Source organism: Embiotoca jacksoni, unplaced genomic scaffold (assembly GCF_022577435.1).
Source record: "Embiotoca jacksoni isolate LCO1_2020_lvr unplaced genomic scaffold, fEmbJac1.0.p SCAF_25, whole genome shotgun sequence".
Lineage (NCBI taxonomy): Eukaryota > Metazoa > Chordata > Actinopteri > Embiotocidae > Embiotoca > Embiotoca jacksoni.
The window spans coordinates 3,682,012-3,704,926 of NW_027185376.1; the positions used below are offsets into that span (position 1 = coordinate 3,682,012).

General features: G+C 43.3%; 1 protein-coding gene across 1 annotated transcript in view; it reads left to right on the plus strand.

The window, feature by feature from the left end:
• Nucleotides 1–22,915, plus strand: part of LOC138204418 (protein disulfide-isomerase TMX3-like) — a 34,685-nt gene that overhangs the window by 4,556 nt on the left and 7,214 nt on the right. Inside the window, exons 6-14 of the mRNA XM_069159676.1 lie at nt 2,228–2,308; nt 2,729–2,828; nt 3,059–3,136; nt 3,519–3,585; nt 8,669–8,767; nt 13,605–13,662; nt 13,843–13,896; nt 17,323–17,379; nt 21,459–21,588. Coding sequence (XP_069015777.1) covers nt 2,228–2,308; nt 2,729–2,828; nt 3,059–3,136; nt 3,519–3,585; nt 8,669–8,767; nt 13,605–13,662; nt 13,843–13,896; nt 17,323–17,379; nt 21,459–21,588 — 724 coding nt within the window. The remainder of the gene's footprint in view (nt 1–2,227; nt 2,309–2,728; nt 2,829–3,058; nt 3,137–3,518; nt 3,586–8,668; nt 8,768–13,604; nt 13,663–13,842; nt 13,897–17,322; nt 17,380–21,458; nt 21,589–22,915) is intronic.

Genomic DNA, 22,915 nt, shown 5'->3' on the forward strand with positions numbered 1-22,915 from the left:
CCCTCCTCGGTGCTGTTAATTTGGGGGGAGGGGGGGTGTTATTGTATGAAATCAGCTTTAAACATTTAAATATCCACCGCTGGGTTATTTTTAACATGGCTTTCTTAGTTGTGTTCCAAAATCACTTTAATTTATCTTGTTATCTCTCGAAACAGCAAATGAGGTCTGTGTGATTTCATTTTTCCAGCTGTTTGAATGGATACCCTCCGTGTAACTTTTCTGATGAATTTATGTTGACGCCAGCCGCTTAACAACGGAACCCATGTTGACATGAGATAAATGAACATCCAACATGGCAGAGTTTGCTCCATGTATTTGTAGCTGAATCATTCATCTGCACGCTGCTGTAATGGGCTCCCCATTTACTCTCATCAAGCTCATTTGAGAAAGTGCCACAGGACTACAGCAGGGTTCACAACATTAAATCAAGCAAGTGATGAAACTCCCATCGAAGAACATGAGATCTCTCCCCTGGTGACAGGAAGAGACTTGATTTAGAGTTCTGCCCCCCCCCCCCCAAGTTAATTAAGCCCTGAGGGCTGATGCAACCGTAGTAATCCTTGATGGTCTCTGCTCGTCGGAGGCGCTCGACTCGGCTGGAACTCAATTAGCAGGAGTCATTTGTTTTGTTTGGTCATAGGAGGTGCGATGATTTAGATTGAGTTGACCTCTGTGGTGAATGAGCTTCTCCCGGTAGCTGCTGTTTCATCAGGACATGTTGTAAGAGACCTCCTATGGTCGGCGAGGTCAGATGCCGAGCGCAGGCAACCTGTGGTGAGCTAAAGTAGGGCTGCGGTTAACGTCGGTTGTCGCTATTGATCAATATGTTAATTATTTTTGTGGACTGTTTATCGATTGTTTAGGCTATAAAATGAAGCAGCAGTTCAAAACCCAAACATATTCTGTTTACAATAAGACACTCTGTGGCTTCTTTATTTGGTACACCTGTTTTAAGTTACGTATCTGCTTCGTCATTGATTGGCAGCAACACAGAGCATAAAAGCCGATGTGGTTAAGAGGTTAAGTGGTTGTTCAGACCAGACATCGGAGTGGGAAGGAAACGTGATCTCGGTGTCTTCGACGTGGACTGATTAGTGGTGCCAGATGGTGTTCGAGCATCTCAGAAACTGCCCGAGCGCCGGGGATTCTTACAACAACCGTCTCCAGAGGTTACAGAGAATGGTGCGAAACCCCCAAAAATGTCCGAGGAGAATAGCTCGACTGGTTCAAACAGACGAGACGGCGACAGTCGCTTAAGTAACTGCGTGCGCTTCGGTGAAGAGCATCTCTGAATACACAACACGTTGAAGCTTGAAGAGCTGACAACTGAAATCTGAGGCCAAAACTGGACAGTCGAATGTTGGAAAATCCTCGCCGGGTCTTGGCCTGCAGATTTCTGCCGCGTCATGCAGATGGTGGGGTCTGAATTTGGCGTAAACAGCACGAGTCCATGGAGCCATCCTGTCTTGCATCGGTGCTTTCAAGCGGCTGGTGGTAGTAAAAATGGTTTGGGGGAATTTCCCTGGCATTCGTTTAGGGGCCTTAACACCAACTTGAGCATCGGTCACAATGCCACTCAGCCAATGCCGGCCTGCCTGAGCGTTGTTGCTGACCATGTGCAGCTCCGGCTGCCAGCAAGGGTAAAGCGCACATAGTCTCGAGATGCTTCCACCGACGTGTCAACGAGTTCAGTCCAAGTGGGCTGCCTTTTAGGAAGTGGCTAAAAAGGGAGAGTCGCAGCCTTGAACGTGCAACTGACAGATCCGCAGCCGCTATGTGATGCTTTTATATCAACATGGTACAGAACCTGTCAGGGAGGCTTCCAGCATTGTGTTGAATCAACGCCAGGAAGGATTCAGGTGGGCAAACAGGTCCCTGGCCATTCATTTGAAAGGTTTACCCGGTAAATCCCTTACGGGGAAACAAAACACATGAATTTCACATGTGCAAAAATTCACGACACGTGTGATTGTGCTTTTGAGGAACATCTTTATTTTGGAACATTTTCTTGGTGTAATGTGTCGCCCGTGTAAATTCCCATGAAAAAATTTCTCCACATCTTTTCCCCAGTTTCCCCAGTTTATCACAAATGTGGTAAACATGTAAAAAAAAAAAAAAAAACAGGAATTTTTTTCTTTCTGTAATGGTAAAAAAAAAAAATGGTATAAAAAAAATTAAATGATCATCTTTTGACTCCTTTGTTTTTTCTGCGTCTTTTCTATTTTAGGTTAAAGGCCGACCTCGCTTACAACTACAAGGGGCCACGAACAAAAGACGATATTGTGGAGTTTGCCAACAGGGTGGCAGGGTAAGTCAACAAACGACACTTAAAAAAAAAACAACAGACTGACATCCAAACCGAGCGGCGAGGAAAAGTTGCCGTATTTCAAAGGAAGACATGCTCTGCTAATGAAACCCATCCGAGCCAGCTTATCAATGCCGGCCATATTTATTTCATAGCTCAGTGGATTGCTTCCTCTGATGCCCCACTTTAAGCCACTGTATCAACTGAGCCCGACAGATTTTCCCCTCCTTGAGGGAAATCAAGCTAGATCCGTGACAGAGGGGTTGATCAAAAGCTTGACTTGAGTCCAGGGCTGCAGGTTGTCGGATGCCCACTGGGGGGCGCCACCAGCACAGAAATCAGGACTTCTTGTTGTGTTTCCATCAGAATGATCTGTGGGTTTTTTTTTTGTGGGTTTTTTTTTTTTTTTTTGTCTTCCTGCAGACCGGCCGTGCGGGCCCTTCCCAGCAAGCAGATGTTCGATCACATGATGAAACGACACGACGTGCTTTTCGTGTACGTCGGCGGGGAGTCTCCCCTCAAAGTAAGTGTGCCACCCAGACGTGAATCAGAGATTGCTCTTTTATATTAAGCTCCTCAAGAGCAACCACAATGCGAAAAGTGTGTGTATTGATCAGAACGATAGAAGCACTCCTCTGCTGCATTGGTAATATATTTGAACAGAGAATAGCTTCAAGTGACTCAACCTGTACAACCCGTGAGTGTATTGGAAGCTATTGTGTGAATGCTGAAAGCCTCTTTTTGCCGTTGCAGGAGAAGTACAATGACGCCGCCTCCGAGCTCATTGTCTACACTTACTTCTTCTCTGCTTCGGAGGAAGTCTTGCCAGAGGTAATGCTTTGAATAAGTGCTACATTTTTTTTTTTTTCACTTTTGAAAGTGTTATGTAATGATACATAACTTGAATGTTTCTGCCATCATCTGGTGTTAATACTCTTGGGTAATCTGCATCCAGTTGATGTTTTTTACTCTTGTTATTCCCCTAGTCTGAAATGAATAATTAGTTTCTTTTGGCATATTTATCCTCCCACACACGCACGTATAAGCTATAAGGGCTTACAAGCTTATTTTTTGCAGAATACAAAGAAGTTTCTGCAGCGCCTTGCCACCACCAATATTGACCTATATTATCTAGCTGCACATATGTTCAAAGAATAAAGATCATTTATGGAATTTTGTTTAAAATTACGTATTTTTGGTGTGTTTTAAACAGTCTGTATCGTTGCCGGAGCTTCCTGCGGTCGTAGTCTTTAAAGACGGAGGCCACTTTACATATGATGGTGAGTATTTTGCTCCCTTCTCTTGGATGATGAGCTTAAATGTTTTCTTCAATCAGTCTGATATGAAAATTTGTTTAAGGGGCTAGCAGGGCGCCTCTTCTTCCCTCCTCCTCTTCATCGTCCTCCTCCTCCTCCTCCTCCTCCTCCTCGTATAATCCGCGTAGCTGGAGCCGTGTTCCTTGGGTTTTCCCGTTCCCGCTGCTCCTCTTTTCATCTTCCTCACCACGCTGAGTTATGGTGCGCCTGGCCCATCGTAAAGCACCCGGGGCTCTGCCCACTATTGTGTGTGCGGTGAGGCCAGTGATGTTGTGGTGGTTTGTACATAGCAGGCCGGGGTGGATGAATGGGCCCGAGTGGGCGTGAGAGACCGCAGGTTTGCGCCAAGGAAACCAGAGCGGAGCTGGTACTGTATATACAGTCAAACAAAGCTGAGAACTGAATCACCGTCGAGTCCGAGCAAAAAAGAATCGTATTTGACATGAAGAGGTTTCGAGGAACTGCTTTATTTGAAGCAACCCGAGTTCCCCACGTTCCTCCACGATGTCTTGTACTTTGCTGCCACTTCGGGCCCCCGAGCTGGGAGGCGGAAGCGGAGAGCATCGAGGCAAAGCGCCAACACAAAACACGCCCCCGTGGTGGCTGCTGGGGAGGTTAAGTGCACGGTCCGTCACCCGGAGAACAAAACCCATCTGTCGGCTCCACCTGACTCACCGTTGCAGAAAGGCGGGCGTCCTGCACCAGAACCGCAGCAGCAGTAGATGACAAAAACTCCTCAGTCCTCCAGGACCCTGATATGAAGGATGTGCTGAAAGTCTACCATTGCCATGGCGACAATGTATTAAACTTGTCAAGGACTGAGAAGGGGATCAGCATGGCAAAATTACACGCTTTTTGTCCTTCTTTTCCTTTTTCTTTTAAATCCTCCTCAAACTCTGGAATAAAAACTTTTTATTTTTATTTTTTATCCAGTATTGTTGCTGAAAAACTGACCGGAGCTCATTAACCACCAACAATGACAGCAAAAAAGGAAATTTCTCCACTGCATCGGAACAGTGGTTTGCCTCGTCCTTCTCTCTTTTGTTTTATTTTCACCTTTGGTGTTCAGCTTCTGGTTTCTGTCCCATTGTGCTGTTTGGTGTCATTGAAAATCCACTGACTGGATGTTGGACGAGGGCATTAAATAAGTCTGAGGCACCTTCGGTGGTTCTCTGCTACACTCACTTTGCATGATGTTCTTTCGGAAACCTTTTTATCAATCGTTATTTGGCTAAACTTCAGAGAGGCATTTGCATGGGCACCAGGTGATGTTTAGTTAATGGCGTGTTCAAAAGCAACTGGGAAGTGGGAAAGTTCAGACCTCCCGAGTGGGAGAAAAACACCTGAACGCCTCTCAAACTGGGAATTTCCCACTAGGAAAGGTCTGAGGTTTTTGACAGCTCCGAGAAGTAGGTCTGACGTCACTCGTCATGGCAACGGTTGTGGTGAAAGGTAAAGATACACCTGCTCAGCGCAAAAAATATGCCACTTCATTTAGGCCATACTAATTAGAGAAGGGGATTGTGCTGTTAACAAAACTACATTGTGGTCCAAAACTCTGATTTGTAACCAATACTAGTTACTATATTGACAGACAACGACAAGACTTAACAGACTTGCTGTCGTTAACTTTGCTGCCTTTACTTTACTGGCTGTTTTTAAACGTTATCTGCTACAAACGACGTGTAGAAACGGAGTGTACAAATAATAATGACTCCATGACGTCCCTGCGTCGGTCCACACGGGTGACGACGAGGTTGTTTGTCTCTTCTCTGTACTCAGACAGCAGGTAGAGCGGTTTTCCTGGGGGCTGCCGCGTTGCGTCTTTGCTGTTGCCGTGTGTACGCTCTAAAACTGGGAAGCCAGAGGGGTTACCAAATCAGAGCTTTCCCGTTTCCCAGCTGCCTGAAGGCACCGCCAGTTTGCGGTTATTACACGTGTGACTTGCCATATTTTTTAAGGAGCTGCATTGTTTTTATTTACTAACTTTTAGAGGCTGGCAGTTCCCAGAAAATGCAAAACGTTTTTTTATAGACCGCCGCTACAGCTTCCTAGTATTTGCGTTTGTATGAATTTTGTGCAGTCGCAGATTCTAAATGAGAAATTCACTGCACACTTTCTGGCTGTTCTGTTTTTCGTTTTTATTTTCCTTTTAAAGAAAAGGGTCCCGCTGAGCAGAGCCGCGTTGTCCAAACACAACCGCTCGCTTCGTGCAAGAGGATATTTGACATATTGTTGTTGAGCTTTGATTTCTGTAATGCACATCACAAACAGCAGCATCCCTTTTGAAGAGCGCTCTTAAAATATAGTTACGGCACAGAGTCTCATACATATTTAATTACCCCGATCCTCGGCTTCATACGGCGGCGCAGGTCTGCTCTGTCATTGGGTGGTTTTGATCATTGTGTGTGTGTGCGAAGCTCCGGGCCGACATGTTAGCGCCATCAGCGTTTAATGACGGCGCACGAATGTGATGACAAGTTGAGATCACACTCGAGCAGGTGACAAAACAACGATGACAGTTTGTAGCGGCACATGTGGCCGGTATTCACTTCACCGGTTATTTGAAACGGCAATGTCAGTGGGAAGGACACTTTGATGAAAAGCTCAATAACTGGTGGTAACTTTGGAGTAATTTCTATTTTTTTTTTTTTTTTTTTTTTTTTTTTTTCCTGTTTTGCCTGTTTTAAACAGTTTGAAGTTCAGAGAGCAAACAAGGACAAAGAGAGAGAGGCGGTATGATAAGAAACAAAGCTCCAGCGGTTTGTAATTAAACTGTGTTGGCCAATGTCAGCGCCAAGCAGCAACCAACGGACATCTGTAAATTATAGTGTCTATTGATAGTCTACATGTGAGGCGTTTAGGTGACATCTGTAAATTATAGTGTCTATTGATAGTCTGCATGTGAGGCGTTTAGGTGACATCTGTAAATTATAGTTTCTATTGATAGTCTACATGTGAGGCGTTTAGGTGACATCTGTAAATTATAGTTTCTATTGATAGTCTACATGTGAGGCGTTTAGGTGACATCTGTAAATTATAGTTTCTATTGAGAGTCTACATGCGAGGCGTTTAGGTGACATCTGTAAATTATAGTGTCTATTGATAGTCTACATGTGAGGCGTTTAGGTGACATCTGTAAATTATAGTTTCTATTGATAGTCTACATGTGAGGCGTTTAGGTGACATCTGTAAATTGTAGTGTCGATGGTTAGTCTTCATGTGAGGCGTTTAGGTGACATCTGTAAATTGTAGCATCTATCGATCGTGGACACATGAGGCGTTTAGGGCACATTGCATTTGAACAACTAGCCAAAACGCCTTCACCTTCAGTCTTTAAGGTTTCTTCTGTAGAATTAGAAAGAAAGACACGCGGTCCCGACATAACGCCGAGCTTTACGCCGCGTTCAAATACATCCATCTTATGATGCTCCGTCACCTTCAGTGCCTTCCCCTCCTTGAGTTCCCTTTGATGATACCACCTTCCTCCTGTCTCCTCTCTTCCCCTCTCCGTTTCTCCCTCTGGTTCTCGTATCTATTTGCATTGTCTTGGAGGTCCCGCGTGCCATTACCCTTCATCCTTGAAATGTGTCAGCGCTGCCTCCTCCCTCTGCTCCAAACTCTTGACACCGGATCATCCTCACTCCACCCACTGTCTGTTATTATTCCCCCTCCCGCCCCTCACCTCTCTCGCTCCCGTCTCCAGCTGTGTGAACTCTGGGCTGACAGACTCCTGTAGGGCACAACGGAGATTGTGAGTGCCGGTGCCCGGGAAGAGAGCAGTTCTAATTTGGTTCAAGGTGAAGCCGGTTCAGTCGGCGTAGAGGTTCATCAGGCTGTAAGATCCCAGTATGGGGCCTGCAGCTCTTTTTCTGGCTTCTGGGTGGGGGGAGGAGTTGGGCAGCCGCATACTGTCCATAAAGCCAGAACATCTGTGGAAAGAATTCTCTGGAATGTCTACGAGACGGACTGACTCAGCAGCCTCGACAACAAAGCTCCTCTGCCTTCGCAGCAGCAGCAGCAGCAATGAGAAATAAATTCTAATTCTGCTGTAAGATACGACCTTCGGGTTTCAAATGCATGTTGCAGGTTTTAGACTGTCATGTTCGGTATTACGCTCCCGCCTCCTTCGGGGCCCTGCAGCGTAAGACTTATGTTACAAGTCATCAGTGTTCTTGTAATTACTGTTATAGTAGGGAAAAGGTCGAGATAACTTATTAACATGTCATAATGAGGTCCCCGCTGCATTTGACATCAATTATGAGCATCTTGTAGCCTCTCTCTCAGCTAGAGGAAACAGTGTTGCTCAACCAGCCTCACTGCACCCCACTCATACCCCCGAGGGACGCACTCTGCTTCCCGTTTGCATGCGGCCTCCAGATGTTAGGGTAGAACAGCATGTGGTTCAGAGGCAGGAAGCAATCCCTTGTTTTACTTTATTTTTATTTATTTATTTGTTGCATTTTATGATTTTTTTTTTTTTTTTTCCCCTCCAGGTGCGTCTGTTGAATTATTCATCTGCTCCAAAATGTGTAAAAAAAAATCTGCGAAAAACTGAAATTGAAAGTATGTTTGGAGAGTCATTTACAAACCAAATGTGATTTTGTGTTTTGTTTTTGGAGGCAGAAATGAATAATAGCTGTGAAAAGAAGGTCTGGAGGACCAGCGAACCCAGAAAAAAGGAAAACAGCAGAGAACAAAATATGCTTTCATTTGTGTCTTGACTTTTGATTTGTTTACGTCTGCATTGATTCCCAATCTGTCAGCTCTTGAGTCATCGACCACTGTGATGTTTCAGACCCCAAAACTGCCTCTTTGACGACGTAACCCAGAGGCAGCCCTCTGTCAAAACCATTTCTGATCATTGTTTAGCTGACCTACCCCCCTCCCTCACACCCTATCCCCCAAGGAGCATACAGGTGTGATCTCCTTGCATCAATACACCGCTCGGCTTTGCTTTTAATAAAGAAAGGTTGTGCGCTGAATGTCGATAAGCTGCTCTGTGCTTCTGCTCTCTGAAAGGTTTTTTTGTCTCTGTGTGTTGCAGAGTACGAGGATGGGAGCTTGTCGTCGTGGGTGAACAAGGAGCGTTTCCAAGGGTACCTTCAGATTGATGGCTTTACGCTGTACGAGCTCGGGGAAACAGGTGGCGTATGAAGTTGTCATCCATAATACAAAGTTCTTCACTGCCAAATTTCATTTTCTTCTTTTGGTTGTTTCACTTTCCTAAAAATTTAAGTTTTTATTCCTTACTGCACGTCAAAATGTATGTAAAAGGGACTCCCTGGTTCCATATATACACAAAAACATACAGTAGTCAGTTATTATTTTTTTTTTACCTTTGATTAATCTGGGGTAAGTTTTTGGTCAGTAGATTGATTGTTGATGTACAGCATGTTCTTCAAAAGATGTGCAACAATCTCTGAACCTCAAAATATTTAATTTACAGTCACATAAAACAAAGTAATGAAGCAAATTTATGAAGCCAGAACTGCACTTCATGTGTTTTTGCTTATAATTGATTATAAGAATAGATGCAGGTCAATTTGTTAAATGAGCTTTGGGATTTTTAAAGTAGTTTCTTTTTATATTTTTGTATCCTTTTCACTTTTTAAAACTATAAAGCCAAAGTCACCTGTCAACAATTTTTATATTACAGACTGAAAACCACCCCATATCATTTAAACCGCATCAGCACTTTTCACATATCTTTACTCGGCCTGCCCAACTAATTTTATCATGTCATAAAAGCTCCATTATTTAACATCCACACCCTCAAATATCCCGTCTACCACACAGCAACTTTATAATTAAGAATCATACTTTATGGCACTGCTGTTGTCAGGAGTGCCTCGTAAAAATATCCGCCTGCAGTGTGTACTGGAGGTTTTGATCGTGTCCCTTCCCTCCAGATTCACCCGGTGTTGCTCTACTTACTCATATGTACGAACACGTTTTCTCCAGAAGGAAACTTCAGCTCAAGAGTGAAACACAAACTGCCTCTTAAACTGCAGTAAACTGATGCTCTGCGCAGAGAAGGATATGCTTTCTAATATTAAACGCAGTGTTTTCCTCCTTTGTGTGCATTTTACTGAGCTCAGTGAGGCTCAGCGGCTGGATGTTGCTTACATTTGTTACCGTGTACAGTTTGTGTGCAGACCTGCTGCCTTTGTATTAACAGCTCTGCATGTAAAAGGGCCTCTGCAGCATCTCAGTTGGATAAACACACACATACATCATACGCACAGGTGATACTGACACTACATACTTTAGATTGATGAGTATCTGTGAAAACACTATCAAATTTGCCTCATCAGATTTTATGCTTGGGCTCAGTGAAGCGAAATGACATTTTATGCTCTAAAATCCTCGGTCCCACACATCATTAGTCACAAAACGTGGTGCCCACCCCTGAATACTCGTGTGACCAAACCAATGAATGGTCTCAAACTGTTATTTAGATTTATTTATGCCGAGATCTGAGAGGAGAGAAACACAAGACTTTGATTTGCGTCATATTGAAAGCAAAATTAAAATATTAACACTAACTAATAGCAAGACTTAACTACGTACCTTTCCTTTAAAGTTATTATTTTTTGGGGGTACTTTTTATTTGAAAGGACAGCGGCGATAGACAGGAAATACGTGGAGGAGAGCAGTTAGAGGACAGCAGAGGTCCGGCCGGCTGGGAGTCAAACTAAGGACTGCTGGAGGTATTTTAGATGCACGCTCCGACCGCTCGCCTGTCGGGTCGCCCTCTACGCTGCAGACCTTTTAACACCAACTTAAGTCGAAGTGTTGTACAAATGGAAGAATATCACAATCACACAAATAGTCTTTGGTTTGTATTTTTTCCAAATTTGATCATCACTGGATTTAGACACCTTAAGGAGCCAATTAACAAAAATCAGCAGCATCAAGTCCACCAAGCAAAGGTTTAGAAACTTTCCTGGCCCATCTATAAATAGACTTTAACAGACTTCAGGAAATATGATGCAAGCCTTATAAAATGGATTACAATAATGCACATCACTTCACGAGAGCTGATAGGTCCTTCTTCAGGCTTTTAGCTGAAAGTCTAAAAACTTGAAGGCCTTGAGCTTCACGGGCACGAGATATGTGAGCGGTGAGTGGTTCAGAAATGCTCTCTGATGCATTAAGCAGCGAGATCTTCAGTCTGATCCCGAACTCTCCATGTAATTAGCGATCGTTGCTCAGACATCGTTCAAAAAAAACAAAACAGAAGAAGAAAAAGAATCAGAAACATATTTCAACCCGAGTAGCTCAGCGACGGGCTGCAGAGCCCGAACTGTCCTCACAATAAAATCAGACGGGTGTTTCGGAGTTGTTTCCAGTTCATCTGCGGGTCAGAAATAACCGGCGCTAAAATTCACAGAGGGAGACTCGGTGCCAGAGGGTAGCAGGCCGAGAAACAGCTGAAGATCTACTAATGAGATCCTGCTGAGATGCACTCGAGAAAGTCTGTCCAGTCGTAACGGGGAGACGCTCGAAACAGAGCTGAATTAATAACAAAACTGCATTAAACTGACAGTTTAATAGTAACTTTATTGATATTTAATATATCTAACACTTTATGGATCTGTCAAAAGGCAGCCAACAGGAAAAAACATGACATGTTGTGAAAATCCCCCCTTTAAAACTTTATTCTTGTTTTTAACCCTTCAGTTCATCACAGAAATCTTTTAATGTGCTGTTTGACCTCTGACCTTCTGCAAGGGAGCTTATTTCCTTTTTTACATCTGCAGACTTGATAATTAGGGCCCGAGCATCGGCGCGAAAGCCCTGTTGTTTTTCGTAAAAATGTTCTTGGACGTTCTTATTCTTACGTAAGGTGATTTGCCTTTTTGGAGGCTTTATCATATTCAAAAACTCATGAAAGTGGATACGCCTATGTCTCCCGGCGAAAAATTTCGTATTCTAGTGGAGTCGCGAGTGGGCGTGGCCAAACGGCTCAAGAGCGCCCCCTAAAGAGATGCCCCGGCGGCCACATTTACCTAAATTCAACAAATCCGGCGGACACGTGTATCACACCGAGACGCCCAAAAAAGTTACAATGCACCGTTACGTCAACTCGACAGGAAGTCCACCATTTTGAATTTAGTCGCCATTTTGGGCGATTCTGACACGTTGTACTTTGTCGAACTCCTCTGAGGGATTTTGTCGGACCGACTTTTATTTAGGTTCTATGGATAGAAAACATGTTTGGGATTAAATCGTCTTAAAATAATTTGTTTTCATCGATGCGTGTGCCTGTAGCGTGGTGGCCATTTTGAGCGTCTCACCATGAAACTGCGAGTTGCTTTAAATCTTATGTACATGGACCGACCTTCTCCAAACATCACAGGTATGATAACAGCCCCGCCCTGAAGACCCCTGCATGGTAATATTCGCTCATAGTCATAGCGCCCCCTGTTGGCCACCGGAAATGACACTTTTCATACTTTCACATTCTACGTCGAGCTGGTTGATCACGTGAACGTAAAGTCGGGTCACAATAATCTAAACATGTAGTTGATGATATATTGAGACATTCGTTCGACTTTGTCAATGGGCGTTGCCATGACGATGCGGCAAAGTTTGATGTCTCGCCGTGACGCAGGAAGTTGATGTTTAAGGTCAAAGGATGCTTGAAATCTCACGAAACGTGTGACATACATCCGGCGTGGTGAGACGATACATCTGATGTGTTTTGCAAGTCGGCGTGGCCAAACGGCTCGCCAGCGCCCCCTGCTGAAGACAGGAAACAAGACAAAAATAGAAACTTTAAGCGGGTATACCCACGTCGGGGAGACGGCTTCGGGGAGGCGGCGTGCCGCAGTGCGAGGGCCCGTACATCACTGCTTGCAGTTTTAATTGGCTTTAGAATTTCTCATTAATAACTTTAATGACTCTAATTGCATTCATAATTGAACTTACTTTTTCTGCCACCTTAATAGAAAGTGAGAAGTGACTTGATTGACATTTGTAATAGAAAACCCAGGAGTATTTATTAATGGGTTTTATAACTATATTAGAGAAGGGATTTTAACTCTCTGGCAACCCAGATGTTGTGCTTAGGAATGTTTAATACATGATTAATAAAACATTATTACATTATTTAAGTTAGCTACAACTTAAAACCTGTTCGAACAAATAATGACTCTTTGGTTTTTTTTAACCTCCAATTTTGACATTATTTTGATGCAAAAACATTGAAAAACCGAAGCTACATTATTCTAAATATACCTGGACCGATATAGCAAACTCCCTCAACTCCCCTCCTTCCTGGCAAATACCCCGATGAACGATGTTCATGCTAATTATTCCTGCGCTGGAGTAAATTCGGCTGCTGAAGGAGTCCACTCTGTGCACCTTGTTAGGTACTCGGAGGCTGCACAGTTAGTTAATTATTCACATTTCCACAGGTGAAATTCCCATAAAGCCAGCGAGGCTGAATTTATTTTGGGTGGGATTTGTTGGGTTGAATATTTAACTTACTGTAGGGCTACAAGTACTTTTATACATGTAGAATATTCCTCCTCCCGATGCCAGGATGTCCACTTTGCTTTACATAACCTCCACCCTGCCTGTCGGCGACCAGCAGGGGGCAGGCTGGCTCTCTCGTCCGAGCAACGAGGCTTTTCTAGCCTCACACCATCCCAGTCCAAATAACAGACCTTGTAACTTGTGTAACAAGTTTTTTTTTTCAGGTGGATCTATTTGTCATGTTGTGGGTTTGGGGTTTTTTGAATGGCGCTGAAATAGCTCCTCTACCAGAAGGTGACCACTTGTTTCCTATTCAGCCGAGCAGAAAGCCCAAGCTAGCTTAAATGTGTGGGTGATGAATGAGCAAAGAGCCTTTTCTCCCCATCGAGAGGTGATGCATCTCCTCCAGAGCCTCTTTCCGGCCCGCCATTATCTTCTCACCCTCTTTGTTTTGTGTGTGTCTGATTGTGATTTGTTGTCGTTGTCTTCCACCTCAGGCAAACTGGTGGCGATTGCAGTCATCGACGAGAAGGACCCCACAGAGGAGAGCGGCAGGTACAAAGAGCGCTGAAATTAAAAAGCATGACTCCCACACGTCCCCACAGCAGTTGTGCTTAAAAAAGTACTTTCAAATATAGATTAGACTCGCCGTTGTTGTTCGGATCTTACCACAAAAAAAAGAGGTTGGACTCCCTGACTCATGCGGTATTTGTCCCTCTTCTCATTTGCTTTTAGATTAAAGGCCTTGATTCAGAGGGTGGCCAAGGAATACAGAGAACATTTTAACAGGTAAGGCACGGCTACACGATGAGGTCAAAGATGAAAATCCAATTTATACATTTATTCGAGGATGGTGCCGCTCACCGGGGAATGCCGCCTGTCTATTCATAAGCAGGTTTATGCCTTTGTCAGTGTGCGTCTTGTTTTTTTTGGTGTTGTGGTTCAGTAGAAAGGTAATTATGCAAAATGTCAGCTTCCAAATATAGGTGTTGGTTTCAGCTGTCAGTCAGGAACCCAACTCGGCTTGTATTAATTTCGAATTTTCTATTTTCTCCAGCTCCTATTGAGCACTAACTAGCACTAGGAGGTGGGGTGTTTATGTTACGCACTGTGCTGTTCCTCCTGTTCTTGTACTTGCAGAGGAACCAGTTTAACAAGGCAAATAAAAAAACCCACAACAACTGTATAATGTATAATTTTACAATAATTATTGTTATTTATTTTTTTTATTTTTAAAGATAGTGGAAGACAAAGATAATGCAAAAGCACCGACACTCCAACACGGGCCTGTACGATCTAGTGCTGCATGTGTGCAGCCGGATGATTTAGTGGGTACAGTTGGGAAGTCATCCTTCAGCTGCAGGATCCAGGTTAAAGCAAACATGTGCTCTCGCTGAAGTGGCTTGAATCAAAATCTGCTCTGAGGTGTTTCTGTAGCTGCCCCTTATCTCGACAGGAGGGATCAAGGACTATAATAAAATTAAAAAAAAAACATTACATCCGCATCATAAAGTTATGTTTAAGTTCTGCACGGACGTATTCCTGCTTTTAAATGAAGAGGTGCATCTCCAAATAGGCCACGATCAAAGGCTCTCTTCCTCTCCAGGCGGTCCCATTAGGACTGATTGAATTACACAGATCCCTATCATCAATTATACTACTATCTGCCACACTATACCCAGTGCTGGTTTATTTAATTTTTTTTGAAGACTTCTGAGTTTTGAGATCTCCAGTGAGATCAGAGATGCCTGCAGTCTTCTGAAACACCTAAACGGTGCTTGTAATTACAAGTCCCCGATTCCAGCTTTGCCCCCGGTGGTGGGTGGAGGCAGCACAACAGATCATACAGCCCCGCAATGACTGACATTTGAATGAGCTGATGCCGTCTGATGCAGTAATAAATGTCATGGTATTCAGCTCACCCACTATTTGTGGGTGTGTGCACAAATTGCACTTATGGGAAAGTCTGATTTCGTCCGTGGGTGGGTGGGAACGTCAAGCTGAAATTCTTCACCAGCCGGTTTTGTCGAGGCGTTTATGTGCAAGTTGGCACACATAAGACTAAACAAGATGCTCTGTCATGAAGACGTCTCACAAACTGGGACTTTTCACGAGAGGCTTTTGAACTCATTGGGCAATTAGCCATACGGCAACAAGTCAGGACACCTTATAGCTGCACCCTTGTACACTTAAAAATTCACAACTCTTCGGTGTCCTTCATCCCCATGGACTCTTTTTGCATCTTTTTTTTTTTTTTTTTTTTTTGCTCATTGTTTTCATTTTTTTCCCACATCTTTACATTTCTTGTTCTTTTCACTGCTCTCCTCCAGCTTTTCTCAGTCTAAAACCTCTCTTGAGCCTCGTGTATCCTGCTTAAAGACAGAAAAGTTAGACTCTAGCAAGAGAAAGCAGTGTCGCATTTAGCAGCAGCGGAAGAACCGGGAATGTTCCTCAGGAGTTGCACCAAACTGGAGCTAAAAGGAAAGCAAATATTGGACTTTCAGTCACCGGGTGGTGACTCCAAATCACTGCTAATGTTGCTTCGTGTCCAAAGAAAACTATTGGCTGACGTTTCGCCCTGTCAATTAATCCAAGTATAAGAATATCCTAAAGCTGTTATTAATTTAAGAATTTGCCATTTTTGTGCCCCCCTATTAGCAGTTGTATGAACGTAGACACTGTGCTGAGTCAGCATCCTGCCTCGTAAACACTGATACAAATTGGGAACACTCAGACAATGGGGTAAAGACCAACACGTGCGTTGCACCAGTTTTTCCCCAAATTTTTTTATGTCATGCTATAATCACATCAAAATGCCACACATTGTTGCCTTAGGGTCGGTGATTTAAGTAGTTTTGGTGCTAATAAGGGATTTAAATCACATCTAGAAGGAATTCATGGGGTATTTTTTAACCTCTTAACCAAGCATTACTTCCAGTTACAGCGCAGTTTTTGTCTTGTCCCATTATTGAATTCTTGTCCATAAAAAAAACCTTTTTATGTATTTCAGCTATGATTACAATGCTGCTCAGAATGAAGACTTTCACAGACGAGGTGAAAAAAACTAAACAACAACAACGACCACCTTCCTCGGAATATTAATAATATCTACCTTAAAGTTAAAAAAAAAAAAAAAAGATCAGAAAGTAAATAGAAAACTAAGACACAAAGTTTTCCGGAAGGAATGTTCAAGTAAATTCCCAAAACTCCGACAGCATTTAACAGAACGATTTCTTGCCTTCAGTTCGTTGCATGTCTCCTCTCGCACAGGCAGCAAGTTACTCACCCTTTTTTTTGGCGGTGTGAGGACGGACGTACACTGTGACTATTTAAGCTATTGAGTGGGCAAAGTATTAATAATAAAGTCAAACAGGAAGGTAATTAGATTTTCTGCGTCACATTTTGCGTGCCTCGTTCATATCTCCTCTTATGTGGATACTTTTCCAACTATGCATCTCATCGTGCAGCAGGTTTGGGAGCAGAAGTCACAAGATCACTTTTTGATGAGCTTTATTCCCAGTCCGGCCCGCTGTTGTCAGCTAGATTATCTCAAACCTGGAATGATTTGATTTTTTGCCTCTTCTGGATGTATTATATCGTGCGGTGTCTTCATAATCGTGTCATTCATATGAGCAAAGCAAGTATTGTTTAGCACCCGGGAGGACGAGTGTACTAGATGTAGCCATGATTCAGTATGAATATGATGTATATATTCAGAGCCCTCCGTAATCAGTCATTCAGCGGAAGTCACCGGCTTTCCTGGACTCGTGCAACCCCCCTTTTCTCCGAGGCTACCCACAATACACTCTGCTCAGACACGGCGCGGTACAATGAGATACAAATTGAATTCCTCCTCCTGCCTTATCGTTTAGATAAATCAACTGAGTCTTCTCTGTGGCGGGAAAAAGATGAGGAAAAACAGGAAACTGCAGAGCGCCGAGCTCAGGGGGATATATATATATATTTTTTTTTCTTTCCTTCACTAACAAAAGTGATCTCCGGTTTTGCACGGCGACAACATGTGACTGCCATCAATGAGCTTTCATATTTGTGCACGACTGTGCATTGAAGTTTGTGTCCCAGTTTGTGTTAGTGTTACACAGTCTGCCGAGAAAAAGGAAAAAAAAAAAAAAAAAAAGAGTTCATTTTAGTCAGCTTTGTTGGATGCACTGTTTCGCTTTCTAATGCCGCCGATTTTTGTCTTTTCGTTTCCAGAGACTTCCAGTTTGGCCACATGGATGGGAACGACTACATTAACAGCCTCATTATGGGGTGAGTGTCTCATATCCAGCCCTCCTCTTCTCTCCTTCCTCATGTCATCCTCCTCTTTCTCAGCCTCATGTTAGCTTCTGTCAGCTTACTTATCCAGGTCTGTGCTGACTTCTAATGCCAGCCTCTGCCATTAAGAATGCTCTCTCGCAGAGAAGTCAATTACACCGACAGCCTGTCATTTCTTTTTTTCTTTTTTTGTGCTGTTGGCAACTTTAACCTCCTGACATATCAGGCGCACACACTCGCAGGAAAGAAAAAAAAAAAAAAAATCACACAAAGACGCACGAGCTCCTGTAAATCTGCCTGTGAGCGGGGGGGAGGGTGAAGTGAGAGGAATATATGAGGAATTTGCGGAATCTGGCTATGCGTGCGATTAAATCTATAGCGCTCGTGTGTTTTAATAACTTGCCAAAGAGCAGCGCTAATGATGCAGTGAGATGCCCGCCGCAGAAGCTTTGGGCCCGGTCCGAGGCCGCCTGTTAGGTTGTCATGCTTGGAGAGGCCCTGCAACTGACATCCCACACTTTTTTTTTTTTTTTTTTTTTTAATTAGACAGAACCCCTCCAGTGTTACAGGCCAGCAGGGCTATAGCAGTTGGCGTGTCTGTTTTGGTGTCTACAAATGTACAATATCTAACTACGTGTGCCTGTATAATTATGCGTGTGTGTGTATGTGAGAATCTGCGAGCGTACGAGACCGCTGCAGGATGTTCTTTTAATTTGAGCATGTTATTGTTTGTATGAGGGAGATTATAGCAGACATGGTCTCCTAAGTCCTGTGTAATTAAGTCAGTGTGTCAGTGAGTACAGTAGAAGTCGCATTTGAAATATGACTGCGTTAAAACAGCTGGCTCCTGGCGCGCGGCTGAAATTAGACAAGCACTGTTTGTATTTAAGGATAAAAGGAGCGATTAGCCCTCCTAATTTTGCATGAACACATACAACGTGTGTTTCGCTGTTTTTTTTTTTTTTTTTTGCACGAGAGAATTTGGCTGCCCTAGCGCAGGATTAATTGCCCTCCTTTGAGGAATGAAATCCTGGCCTGTCAATGTCCACTAATCCTTCCCCTTAGGAGGGCCATGGAAATAAATCTGATGGCTTTTTATCCCTCTTTCTGTCATCACAGCGATTACTGTGTTCTGGCAGCAGTCTGTCTGGCGTGAGGCTGCCCCTGCATTCACTAGAGGCGCATAAACACACACACACACACACACACACACACACACACACACACACACACACACACACACACAAACAAGATGAGCACCACTCCAAGTCTGAGTTCGTCTTTGCCTCTGTTTAAATGTAGGATTAACACTAACCCCTTATATCAGATGCATCGTGGAAAACCTAAAGAGATGTGCGTCGACTGAAAAAGTGTGTGAAGCGACGACGTGTAATCGGAGAATGAGAATAGAGCAGAAAGGTCAGTTTACCGGTGAAGTAAAGACTGCTCCTGTCAGGTCTATGCTTACATATGAAATGAAGTTAATTTCCACAAACTTCTTTTTTGTTGTTGTTTTTAAGAACAGAGGGGACAGATCAATATAAATCAATTTCTCGTCCAGGTTTTATTCCCCCATGCATTGAAAATGCATTTTGTATACACGCAGTGATAACGATTATCACGGTTTGGTTTTTCAATTAAGTCCTCTTGTGGTAATTAAAGCTCAGAAAATGCGTCTGGTAACAAAAAGTGAAAGTAAAAATTTAAATTGACAGAATGAAAGGCTGATAATGAGTCCCACAAACAAGTAAAACAACAACAACAAAAAGCCCTGATACGGGAATATTTCAGATTAACTGCAGTTCAAATAGTGTCTTTAAATTCTGGGTTTCATTTGCATTTTGAGATTTTAATCATTAACCATCATTTTATTTCGATCATCAAAATTCATCTATTCATAGCTTTAAAGGTGCACATTTAACTTTCAGTAGCAAAGCACGATCGCTAAGCTATTCTTACAGCATGTAATTCCCTTTAAAATCAGTGTCATTTTAATTTTCTCTTTGTGTAAACAAAAGAGATACGAACAAAACAAAGGAGATAAGAAATATGAATATAATCTACAAAGTAACTTCGTGAGTTTCAGAGATAGTGGGTATCTTTCAAACATTTTTAATACCTTGATTTCTATAGTGGCTCCTTTTTCAATAAAATAAATGTTTCATTAAAACAGATTTTTCAATATATAAAATCTAGTTTGATAAAAAGTAAATTACCTTACAGTGCGCATTCTGTAGTTTTCATGCAGTTTAGAGGAGGAGAGTGTTATTTTGATAAAACTTGATATGGTAGTTTTTGATAAATGCTGTATTAGCTCGCTGACGCGGATGAGTTTTACTCCTTACCCAGTTGGTACCCAACGAACAGACAGTTTTTTTTAATTTTCTATAATATCGAAGCAATTCAGTTGGTGCCGCAAAAGGTCAGTACCCAGCGCTATGTCTAATTCCTGGTCCGAAGAAAAATACGCATATTTCCCCAAAGTTTGACCTATTTCGAAATTTTATTTCATTCTACGTCTAGCTTTAGCTCCACGCTCTGCACAGATAGGCAACATATTCTCCTGAAGCTATTGGTAAGAACACATATTTTGATTTTGACAGTTGTTTGGAAATCATTTTTCTTTGCAAACCAGATTTTTGGTATTTATTTTGTTCAATTTGCGTCCCTGATGTGCCGTCATGTCTAAATATTGTCATGCTGCGGTCTCCATTGAAAAAAGTTTCTAACCTCTATGAGACTAAAAAAAGATTAAATAAAACATGAGAAAAAAAGAGTTTACAAAAAGGTCGAGGTGTTCCTTAAATATTGAAAGTAAACATGGACACACTAATTGTAGGTTTTAAAATAATAAAAAAAAAAAGCCATTAGCCTTAACTACATGGCTGCCAATTTTTTGCAGCGGAAAGGAAATTAGTTTAATGTGTGCATAAGGTACAGTATATGACCCTTCATTATGGCGGCAAACCCCCAGCAGTCCCACTCATAGAGGCGAGTAGGCTAATCCATATTTATTTTAAATGGGTGCCATCTGTTGGAGGAGGCTGGATGTCAGATGGAAATACGCATTTATAATGTGTGTGTGTGTGTGTGTGTGTGTGTGTGTGTGTGTGTGTGTGTGTGTGTGTGTGTGTGTGTGTGTGTGTATTCACGTGATTGCAGCTCTCAGCTGGACGGAGCGGTGTGCCGTTGATGACTCTACTGCATGGGCGTGTGTGTTTGCACTCCTGATCTCCGCTGGGTGGTGGATTGGGACAGTGATGGATATGTGTGTGTGTGTGTGTGTGTGTGTGTGAGAGAGTGTGTGTGCAATGTGTTTGCCGGGTTGAGTAACACTGCGGGGATGTGAGGTGGCAGCGCCGTGATGGACTGTTGGTGTGCCCGTGTTTGTACGTGTGCATCCTAAGCACCAGGTTACCTTATTTGAGCCATGGCTCTCGGTGCTGTGCGAGACGTGCGGAAGAGGGATTGGTTGTTCATATGACCTTAGTCCTTATCGCTTCCCGAGTTTTGTAATTCCTCTGCTGATTTGTCTGAAACGAGGAGGTGCACAGTATGTGTCTCTGCTTCCATTTTCTCTGCACAAAAAAAAAAAAAGCGTCTTAGATCAGCGGGGCCGCTGGTCTTCTTTGTGTTTGTTTCGTACGTGACGTCTTGGCGTGGATGCAGAGTCGTTTCCCTCTAAACTCCCTGCGATTCACTTGTCAGCAGTAGTTTGCAAAGGTCTCTTTAACTGTGACCGGCACAGACCTCGTAAAGCCCCTGAGTTGCACACTGTTTGCATAAAAGATAGAAGAAATGTCTCTCTTGAAATAGGCCATCCTGCATTGCCTTTTTCTTTCGAAAAAAAACCCCTAAAAAACCTCTCTTTGAAAGAAAGCCCATGGGAAAAGTTGGGTTGCTCTGAGTACAAAGGGTTTTGTTTATCTCACTATTGTATTCTCCGTGTTGTAATTTGTTCTTTCAGAAACTACAATTTGTTCCCATCTAATGATACGCTTTGATAATGGCAGTCCGAGGTGCCGAGGTTAAGGAGATTAAAAAGCCCTGTTTCCTGTTTTTGTTTTCCTCAGCGAGGTGACGGTGCCCTCCGTTATCATCCTCAACACATCCAACGAGCAGTACTTCCTGCCCGGCGAGCCGATTGACACCATGGAGCAGCTGGTCCAATTCATCAGCGGTGTTTTGAACGGTTCAGCGCAGGTCCAAATCTTCTCCTCCTCTTCCTCTCCTGCTCTCTGTTTATGCATTCAGCTCAGTGTACCCCCCCCCCCGCCCCTCTCCCCTTCACCACCCCTTCTCCTTTCCCCCCTTGTGTTGTACCGTTGTAATCACACCAGTAGTCTTCATTAATCAAGCATGTTGCCTTGCATCTTAAGTCCTCCCTAGAAAATATTTTCACCAGATTCTGCGTTTTTGCAATCTCCTTTTGCATGTTTACAATTCCAATTGCTGTCCCCCCCTTTTTCAATTGCCGATCTGCAATAATTCTGTCACGTAAGTCAAACACGGTGATTGCTACATGACTCTGTGCTGCACTGTGCACACCGATCTGGAAAAGGAATGTCATCGTTTTCTCTGCGCTACACGAAAGTCACCAGATGTAGGAAACCATAAGCCAAACAACCAGAGGTACTCTAGGGTTTTTTTTTAGGGTTTTTTTTTTTTAGGTCGGGGCTATTTTCTGCTTGGCAAAAGCAAACCAGCTCTCACCAAATAAACAGAAAACCACCATGTTTCTGCAGTCTGGTTGTAGCTAGCCAAAGCCTGGACAGTTTCAGCCCCTCCGACGTCACGCCTGCGACGTCTGCCCTGAGGTGTCTCGGCCCTGGTTTGTGCTTCGTGTAGAAATACGCCAACTAATGTTGGCTGCAAAAAAACCCCCAAAAAACCAAAAAAATTTACCAGCAGTTAGTGTGAGTTTAAAGGTTTCTGGGGAGTGCGGAGAGCTGCTTCAAAGGAAATATGAAAAGCATGAGCAACTGGTACACAGACGGTGTGGGTTTCACCTCGTGTGAAGCATGAACCAGCCACAAGAAGACAGAGTTGGCTTTCTGCGGCACCAATCTGCCAGGTTTTTACGGGATCGTAAATTTTTTTTAAAGTCCATCCGCACTCAGCGCTGTCAGATTTTTAGCCCTCCATCCTGCCTCCTTTTGCAATTAAGCAAAAGAATAAAACAGCTCCAACAACATGCTATAAAAAAAATTGTTTGTAAAAGCTTTTCAAACCGCTTGTGTCGTCTTCACGCGGTACGAGCTCAGCCTGTGCAACAGCTGCTTCCCGCGAAGATTGTCTCATGCCCACCTTCGGCTCAGGGCCTGGCGAGTCAGAGCTCACTAATTGGCCATCCTGATGAATTAGCATCAGGATAGATCACTCATTGGCTGCCCCGGTGCATTTGCCAATAAATGTGTTCAGACGGAGGAGAACTGCTGGCCGTTGACCAAACTGGAGTCGGGCGCGTTAGATCATTTTGTGCAGGGGAGCAGTTAATTAAGCAATATTTAAAATGTCTGGAATGTACCGA